Here is a 10,270-nt window from a genome sequence, read left to right as displayed (position 1 = left end):
TGTACTCGAGCCTCATAGTAGTCCCTGAACTTAAAAGTTCCTCAAAGTCATCCCCGAACTTGCACTCTGGGACTCAAAGTTGTCCTTCCGACAATTTCTGGACACCTGACGCAACTGGAAACTGAGCTGGCAGCCTTCGTGACACGTGGGCTTTACAACGGCTAGCTGATGTGGCAAAGAAAACTCTCCCGCATCAATTTGGTCTCTCAGTTGAAGTTAAAATCCTAATCCCCAAATTTGAAGGCCATAATGCTCACTTTGTTCTCTTCTCCTCAGTTCTGTGTTCTTGTCTTCTCCATCTTCAAAGCCCGACGATTATGACAACCACGAGCTATGGCATAAGTACATAGATATCACACAATTGTGGCATAGGATTTACCCAATTGTTATGAAACTAGGCAGTGTATATTGGATAGAAATAGTGCCACGATACAAAAATTATGTAATTATGTAGCAGAGGAACTTCGATGAACAAAGCTGAAAACCACTCGAGCAATTTATTTATTTTTTCACTGTAACTCTTAAAAGGGTGCCTAATGATGTTAGTATATGGCATTGCGTTAAACATAGATCTTGAGGAAACCATGTTTTTCACAGAATATAGAATATAAAGCCTTTCAACGGAGCAAAGTTAGCTTTTGTATCTTCAATAGCTATCTGCCTACATATCTTCATTTCCAGAATGAAGAAGTGCCATTTAATCTCCCAATTTTTGACATACTTCCTCTGAATGCAAGATCGACAACTTCCTTTCCTAATCCATAGATTTCAAAAATCTGTGCACCGCAGTAACTGCATACATGGAAGTAATTAACAAATTGACTTGTCAAAAAAAGCATAAGCATGACATCCTTAAAGAAGGAAAAGAATAAAAACACAAGAAAATACTATTTTCTTTTGACCCTTCAGCTCTTTAACATAAATCACATACCTTGAAAGCAATGAGATCCCCATTTTGGAAAGGATTTTAAGAAGACCCGCTTTTACAGCCTAAAATTCATACAAATGCAAGATAATTTGCTATCAGAGATCACATTCTTTTATTAAGAACTAATTAACAGAAAGAAGGAAATGTCACCATGAAGCAGAAGAAAATTTCTTCTCTTAAACATCAAGGTTAGAATTTTGATATTCTTGTTTTTTGAGACTCATTATGTTAGCAGCCTTGACTGGCTAATGGCAGTTGGTACTATACTTGACCTAGATTATTGGTATATATAAGTGTATTAGGACAATATTGTATCAACCCACATCATATCTTAAGTAGTCTTTCAGTTTGAAGATGATCAATAACTTTGGTGTAATTATTCTGGGCCTGCTCAATTGAGACAGTAGGCATCTTTCCATTCCTCATCAGGTCTACAGTTTTGTTACTCAAACGCCACTGTCGACATGTCTCCAATGCCAAGTATGGACAGACAGCACTAAAAAATGAAATTAGAAACATCATGAAGTGCTCAATAAGATAGAGGCAAGCGAAATGGTTCACAGTTTCCACTGCTGCCAACAACTCACGCAAAGTGGATCTATCTATAGTCACACCTGCAAACAGTGGTTCATGGGAAAACCAAAAACTCAGTTTTGTTCCAGTTTAAATGAGAATTGGCTTCTTGACAAGGGTGAGAATACAACTGTGTTATAATTGGCAAACTAATAAGCTAAGACAAAAAATGAAAAATAGATAATAGAACACTAGTCCAATTTAAGATAAAAAAAAAAAAACAATATGAAAACAGGAGACTTAATCATATCTGCTTACATATCTTCATTTCCAGAATGAAGAAGTGCCATTTACAACTATATGTAATCATATCTAGTCAGAGCCGTCCAACAAGACCCAATGCTAATGTACTCAGTTGTTTCTAATTGGTATTAGAAACTGATGAATGTCTGTGGAAGTGAATATCAGCTACATGAATGAAACCCTCTGCTTTAGAACAAACAGTAGCTCAAAGAGAGAATAGTATAATCTTATGATGACCAAAACAAAAAGCATCAGATACAATGCATCACCTTAGATATTCAGTTACACACAGTTACTCCACATTTATACACTATTCAACAGTAACTGTAACTGTCCTATGATAGTTACTCAGATCAACTCCGGTCTCGCTGGAAAATGGTAACAGCAAATTTATACCTTTTTTGCACCACTTTTTTATTATTATTATTATTATTATTATTATTATTATTATTATTATTATTATTATGCTTTGCTTATTAACATTATTACTTTCCACTGCTCTCTAGCTTTGCTCCCAGCTTGCAGTACATCCCAGGCCTCCTTAACGTTTTCAACTTTAGCTTTTGACACCACCACGAATGATAATTAATTTTTTATATAGTATATAAACCTAATAATAATAATAATAATAACTAAATTTGTAAATTTAGTTATTATTATTATTATTATTATTATTATTTATTTTAGTTTATGATAATAATAATAAAAAAATTTTACGATTTATAAATTTAATTTAGTAAAATAGTTATAATTTTAGTTTATACATTTTATTTTTATAATTTTTTAATAAAAAATACATAATATTTTTTATTTTTATATATTTTTCATGTATTCTTTACGTACTCTTTTAATTTTATTATTGTATGATAATTGAATTCTTAAAAAATTTTCATTTTTTCGCCGCTAATTCTTTAATGCAACATTTTCTCTTACGTATTATTTGGTTATTTAACAACAGTAAACATAAATATTATATAATGACAATGATTAAATTTTTTTATATAGTATATAAACTTAATAATAATAATTAGCAATCTGTAAATGCATCTTTTGTTATCAGTTATTTGATAACAGTAGAATATATAATTATGATGGTTAATTTTTATATATAGTATATGAACTTACTAATAATAATTTATTTAACAAGCTACGATCATCTGTGGTTTTCAAACTATAGAAGTGACGTGTTGATTTAATTTCTTGCACTTTCAATATTCTTTTCGTTTTATTTTTAGTTCAACAGAATCCATAAGTTTGGTTCAATAAAATACACAAATTTAATTATAATTTAAATCTATATATTTAAACTTTTTTTTTATAATTTTTTAATTAAAAATGCATAATAATATTTTTTATTTTTGTATATTTTTATGTACTCTTCTAATTTTATTACTATGTAATCGTTAAATTCTTAAATTCGCTAATTCTTCAATACACCTTTTCTCACGTAATATTTGATTATTTGACAACAATAAAAATAAGCATTATATAATGATGAGGATGATTAATTTTTTTATATAGTATATGAACTTAATAATAATAATAATAATAATAATAATAATAATAACCAAATATTATGGTTTTAGAGGTGCGGAATCCGAACTAACCTATAGATCCGATCATTTATTAATTAAACAAAAATAAATTTAAAATATATATGTCTTTTAATGATTTTGAGTTTCTCTCTATTGCACTTTTGTATTTAGCTTTTAATGTGTTTATTATTTAATATGTTTGGATTTTAATGTGTTTAATTTTTAATGTGTTTGGTGTTTAATATGTTTAGATTATTTTTATTAATTTTACGTTTATTGTACTTACAGAATTTTTACCTCGTTTTTTTTGTATGAATTTTTGTTTCATCGGGTACCCAATTACCCGAATCGAACTAATTCGTTTTTAATCGATTTGGTTTAGTTCGGATACATACACCAAAAAATGTAAATTCAAACTAAACCGAACCAATTACAATTCAATTGGTTCGGTTCTAATTTCACCCTAAACCTGAATCAATTCAATTCGTGCTCACCCCTAGTATTATAGTAAAAGTGGTGATATAATATATATTTAAAAAAAATAAATGCTAATGTTAAAAATAAATTTTATATGATTAATTATTATTTGTCTATATTTTAAATATATCGATACGTATAAATTTATCAAACATACCGAAACAAACACCTTAATAATAATTTTTGGTTTGGTCTATAGAATTACTTTAACTCAAACACCATATTTAGACTTTCTATATTCGATCTATAATATCATATATTATTAGCAAATTGTATTATTAGCTAGTTGCATGCTAGGTCCATGTCTAAATATCCCAAATTTTCAATTGTCTTGTAACTTGTGTTGAATGCCTTCTTTTAGGAAAATATCAAGTATTACGAGTAAAATATCGTTTTTGTTCTCAACGTTTGAGGTAAGTTTTAAAGTTGTTTCTAACATTTGAATCGTTCTATTTAAGTCCTTACGTTTCAAAATTGACTCAATGTTGTCCTGCCGTTAAGAATCTGTTAACGAAATTAACGACAGGACAAAATTGAGACGATTTTGAAACGTTTGGGACTTAAATAGAATGAACACATTGGGGACAAAAACGCTACATAGAAATAAATTTAAATTTTATCCTTCAATAATATTAATTTTTTACGATACATAATTATTCAATTATTTTTTAATCACATATAAGTAAATTATACTTAATCACATTAATGTTATTCTAAATAAATTTATTTTCTTATAATTTTATTATTAAAAATTTTTACTCATCATAAAATATTTGTAGAATGACTAGTACATAAACTTGTGGAGAAAAAAATGATAAATATACAATAAAGTAATGTGATTCTAGTTATTTTATAAACATTTCATGATGTGTAAAAATCTTTAAGAATAAAATTATAAAAAAAATAAATTTATTTAGAATCAAAATAATGTGATTAAGTGTAATTTATTTAAATGAGATTAAAAATAATTGAATAACTATGTACCATAAAAGATTAATGTTAGTGAAAGATAACATTAAAATTTATTTTTATGTATCATTTTTGTCCCCAACTTTTTGTTCTATTTAAGTCTCTAAATCGTCTCAATTTTGTCTTGCCGTCAATTCTGTTAATAGATTCCTAACGGCAGGACAACATTGAATTAATTTTAAAACATTAAGGACTTAAATAGGACGATTCAAATATTAGGGACAAAAACGATACTTTACTCGAAGAATTATAAACCCTTTTCTTCTGTTATGCATGGTTCATGAATAGGATGATAAACCAATTTGTAAACGTTAGGTTTTTCTTAAGTTTCTCCATTGTCTCATTCTTTTTTTTTTTTTGGGGGGGAAATTTTGTTGTGTATCATTTTCATTTGCTTTTGTTTTTGGGTCAGATGTCAGACAAAGAGAAAGGGCTAGGCCCATATGAAAGAATCTCACGAGAACAAAAGAGACTTCCTTCTTAAATACTATTTTTAATAACGTTACTAAGTCATATCTTTTTGACTTTTTTTATATATTAAAAAAATATAGTTAAAATATTTTTATAACATTTTTTTTCATTTTTTTGTACTTAAATCCTAAAAATCAATCATGAACGCTTCAAAGATCAAAAGAAAAATTTTTATTTAGTGATCGATATTATTTACATACTAAAATCGAATGTTATTAGCTATTCAATATGCGAATTGCTTATATCAAATTTAATTGTGGTACAACATTAAACCTACTTAAATATTTTTTGGGATTGAAATAGGAGATTTAATTTTTTTTTTTTTTGGATTGAAGTATGACATTTGAAATGTTAGGATCAAATTAGAATTTGGCCAAAACATTGAAAACCAAAGTAATATTCGATCCCATTAAATAAAATAATTAGGGTTCTCTTGGAGAAAATAATACTCAAGGTGGCAGGGACGAACTTAGAAGGGGACGAATAGTGGCTTCGAGCCTTCGACTCCCTTCCCACCCCCAAATCTTAAAGAACTATATTTATGCATAAGATATGTGCTCAAAGAAATAAAAAAATATTGTATAATTTAGTAGTTTTATATGTATTATTTTTCATTATTTGATAGATTTATATGTCAGTTGTTGAAGTCACTAATATTTTTCATTTAACTAATTTAATATCATACCCTTAAATCTAATTTAGATTTATTAGGAAATCATATAAATATGTATAAATCGAACCAGACTGTTTCGATCTACAATATGTAATTTGAGAAAAATAATTAAAATACTATATCAACAAAATTATCATTTAATTTATGAAATTAAGTATAAAAATGATTTCTTTAAAATATCGATACACTATACAAAGACATACATTAGGATTTTTTAAATAAATATTTTATTTACGAATATAGATAATTTGTAACATATTTACCAATTTTTTTTTTTTTTACATATTCCGTTTACCGTGTAAACATATTAAAATTACTTATATCTTGTTTACATGGTAAACAAGATAAGATACTATTTTATTTGGCATTATCTCGTTTGCAAACGAGATAATAAAATTTAAAAAAAAAATACACATAACGAGATATATAAAGTTATAAATATAAAAATATAATTTTTATAAAAATAAAAATAATTTTTGAAAATAATAAAATAATATTAATAATTTAATTTAGACCAATTTAAAAAAATTGATATATTTTGTTACTAAATCGACTTTAATTAAATTATATCTCATCTATATTTAAAATTTTAAATTAATAACTTTTTTATGTTTGTTTGTACTGAACTATTTAAAATAGATAGTTTCAAATAACAGTAGAGATAGATGATTAGTTTTAAATTACTAGCGTACACGTAAAAAATCACTAATTTTTAGAAAAATATATAAATTTACGTAAAAGTAGCAATTTAAAATTATCCATTTAAAACCAGCTCATTATATTTCTATAAACCAACACATTTGAATTTTTAATTATATATGTTCAAATAAAATTTATCAAAATTTTTAATTTTTTTATAAGTTTTTATTCTTTTTGAATACTAATTTTTTTGTTTGAATACTAATTTAAATGTGTTGGTTTTTATAAAAATAATGTGTTAGTTTCAAATAAACAATTTTAAATCACATCATTTTTTTTTAGAAATTAGTAATTTTTCGTTCGTATACACTACTAATCTATAATAATGTTTAAAATTTTAAATTTAACTAAAACGAAAAAAAATGAATACGAGAATTTAGTGCCACCATAAATATGGAGAATTGAAGTAGGTAGAAATCGTATGTGAGTAGTGTATAGTTATTGATAATTATTTAAATTATCAAATGAATAAAAAATTATGGTTATTAAAAAACGTTGCATCGATCTCCCCAATCACTTCTCTATGTAAATCGAATGAGTCAAACCAGATTTAGCTCTCTATGTAAATCTAATCACCCTATTTCGATTTATGTATGTATGCATGTTGTCCTTGTAAATCTAATTACTCTATTTAGATTTACTAAAATAGCATGCATGCATAAATTGAAACAGCCTGATTAGATTTATTAATACAACATGCAAATATGTATAAATTGAACCAGATTTTTTCGATTTATATAGAAAGCAAAATCTAATCTGGCATATTCGATTTGTATAGAGATGTGATTGGGGTGATTCACAATACGTTTTTTATTTTAGATGATTCGCGTAAAATTAGATGAATGTTGATTTATTAATGTGTATTATCCTTTATTTTATTTTGTTATTTTAGTTATATTATGGACGAGCAAAATGATTCCACACACAACAAATGGACCTGATTCCAGAACTTAATATTAGAGGGACCAAATTTTTAATCTGTAATTAGTAATTGCTATTAATTTTTTCAAAAATTTACAGTATTTTTATTTTAACTTTAGTGTATGGTTTTATTATTCTGTTTGTTGTTATATTTTTATTAAATGTTTAATTAAATTTTTATAATTTAAAAATTTATAATTGAATTTTTATATTAGATAAAAAGATAAAATACTAAATTGGTCTCTTACATTTGGGTCTAATTCTGTTTTGGTCCCTAAAATTTAAAGTGTCCTATTTGAATCCCAAAAAATTTCATTTAGCTTCAATGTCCTACTGCGAAGTTAATGTTAAATAATTAACCTCACCGTTCTACCAAACCTTAATTTCTTCTTTCGTGAAGAAGAGGTACAAACTTGAGAGGCATAGGATCAGAATAAGATATATCACTACGAGCCACTAGTCTTGGGTCAAGCACATGGAGAATATTGTCGAGAACTCGCTTTTCGCGGGGAATAAGAACAAGGCTATTATCACCTCTACCGCAGGGAACCCCTCAAAAAATTTGGTTATATAAGTTTTCATATTTGAAATCTAATGTTTCATTAATTATTTAACATTAACTTTATGGTAGGACTAAATTGAAGTTAAATGAAACTTTTTTGTATTCAAATAGGACCCTTTAAACTTTATATATTAAAACATGATTAGGTCCAAACATAGAGGACTAATTTATTACTTTACCTTAGATAAAAATTATAAATTAAGTTTCTTCAAGCTATTTTTTATTAAAAAATACAAATATTTTAAAAATTTTATTTTTGTATTTGATGTAAAACTTATTATAAAATATTCTATAGGGTAAATTTTTTAATATTTTGTATTTTGCTAAAAAAATAACTAGTACAAATTTAATTACAAATTTTTTATTTACCATAAAAATCCAACCATAAATTTTTAAACTAATAAAAATGCTAGGATAGTTAATTTTGTTTCTTCACTAGTTATTTAAAATATTACCCCTTTTTAATGTCAAAATTAAACAATAATTTATAAATATGATCTTTTTTATTTTTTCACGTCTTTCAACAAACCAAGAATGCAAATTTTTTTTCAACCGGATTAAAAGATCCAACAACTAACCGGACTGCATGCTAAAAGGGTCATCAAGTGAACTTTTTGAGTCCAATAAACAATCACACGCTTACCAAAATGGCTCAATTCTGGACCAAAAAAAAAAAAAGATATCTCACCAGAATAATACCAATAAAATAAATAGTACACTTAAAAGTTTTCCTGTTATATATATACGTGCATGAGCTAAGTGTTCACTCTCAACCAACTTAACAGCTTTCTAAAAATATCTACAACTATCTTTAGCTAATTTGACTTATCAGCTAACTAATGAAATCTTTTATATATTTGTCTAAAAATTAAATCTTTTATATATTTTATAGGAGAATGCGAGGAGTCAATATTTTTAACATAAAATAATAGAGAATGATTAGTGTTGCTTCAAATACAAAGTAAAAATTAATAAATAAATTAATCATTTAACATTTTTCTATTCTCTATATATATATATGTGTGTGTGTGTGTGTGATTGTCCTTGAGTTTAATAAAAAAAATTGAAATTTGTGTGTGCTTGTATGTTATTAAGTGGTAAGAATTTTTTTATTTTTTTTTAATTTAGTGTATTTAGTAAATTTTTTAAGTAAAAATAAAAATATCTTTTGAAAAATATACAACTCTAATTTTTTTAAAAAGATTTTTTTAGAGAAATAATATTTTAATATAATAATTATATTCAAATATAATTAATAAATAAAAAATATTTTTATATAAAAGATCCAAACATCACATTACTTTTATTTTTTTAAAAAATCTTTTAAAATACAATCATTAAAAAATATAATGATTTGTCTTTTTATTAAAAAAATGTTAACAATTGCACTATCAGAATAGAAATATTTTCTTAAAAATAATAGTTTTATAATTTTAGTATTATTCATAACTTAAAAAATACTTTTAAAACCCTCTATTTATATCAAAGTTATTCTTTTTTTGGTTTTCCTTTAGAGTAAATATCTACTTTTATCCTTTTATCATATTATAAAAAATATAGCATAACAATACTATAATAATATATATAAGTTTCTCTAAGATATACACACATACCCACTTTAATAAATTTGCTTAATATCTTATTATTTTAAAATGAATAAATTTTAAAATAATTTAGTTTTTATGTATTCTTGATAGAAATCATTTTTTAAAATCCAATTAGGTGTTATTATAACAACTAAAGTATTTTTTTATATGATCATACGTATATAAAATAAAAGAGAAAAAAAGTAAAACAGAAAAAGAAAAAGAAAAAAGAAAACATTAAAAAGACATAAGTCAAATAACATTGAATACATACTATGGTTGGGCCCTTACAAACTCTGGTTTGACCATCTTGTATTGGACAAAAGTTCTATCCCAATAAAAAGAAAGAAGCCAGACAAATATATTATTGAAGATGTAGAAAATTTGGATTTGAAGCCCGATTTCATGGGCTTGCAAGATTGCCGATTCTCTACCAAGAGAAAACAAATATAAGAAACAAAAAGATCATATTTTTATAAATTACCAATAACTTTTGTATTTAATAGGGGCACACATGGACCGCCCGACCCGAAGATCCGACCCGGCTCCGAACACTTTAGGAGTTAATTTGGTATGATTTTACCGGGTTTACGGTCGGGAAAGGGTCTTAAAAATAGACCCGGTCATTATTTT

The 10,270-nt window shown here is 25.6% G+C and overlaps 1 protein-coding gene across 1 annotated transcript; it reads right to left on the bottom strand.

The window, feature by feature from the left end:
• Positions 1-671: 671 nt before the first annotated feature.
• LOC110264394 (ferredoxin-dependent glutamate synthase, chloroplastic-like) lies at positions 672-1,420 on the bottom strand. Its single transcript, XM_088492698.1, has 3 exons — positions 1,295-1,420; positions 932-990; positions 672-792 (listed from the first exon to the last, which is right to left on the bottom strand). The coding sequence occupies exons 1-3, from the start codon at positions 1,352-1,354 to the stop codon at positions 672-674; spliced, it is 240 nt and encodes a 79-aa protein (XP_088348824.1). The 5' UTR covers positions 1,355-1,420.
• Positions 1,421-10,270: the final 8,850 nt, after the last annotated feature.

This window comes from Arachis ipaensis, chromosome B7, assembly GCF_059453495.1.
Source record: "Arachis ipaensis isolate K30076 ecotype BB chromosome B7, ASM5945349v1, whole genome shotgun sequence".
NCBI lineage: Eukaryota > Viridiplantae > Streptophyta > Magnoliopsida > Fabales > Fabaceae > Arachis > Arachis ipaensis.
The sequence above is the reverse complement of the archived record's forward strand: the minus strand, read 5'-3'. Positions and strand labels throughout refer to the sequence as shown.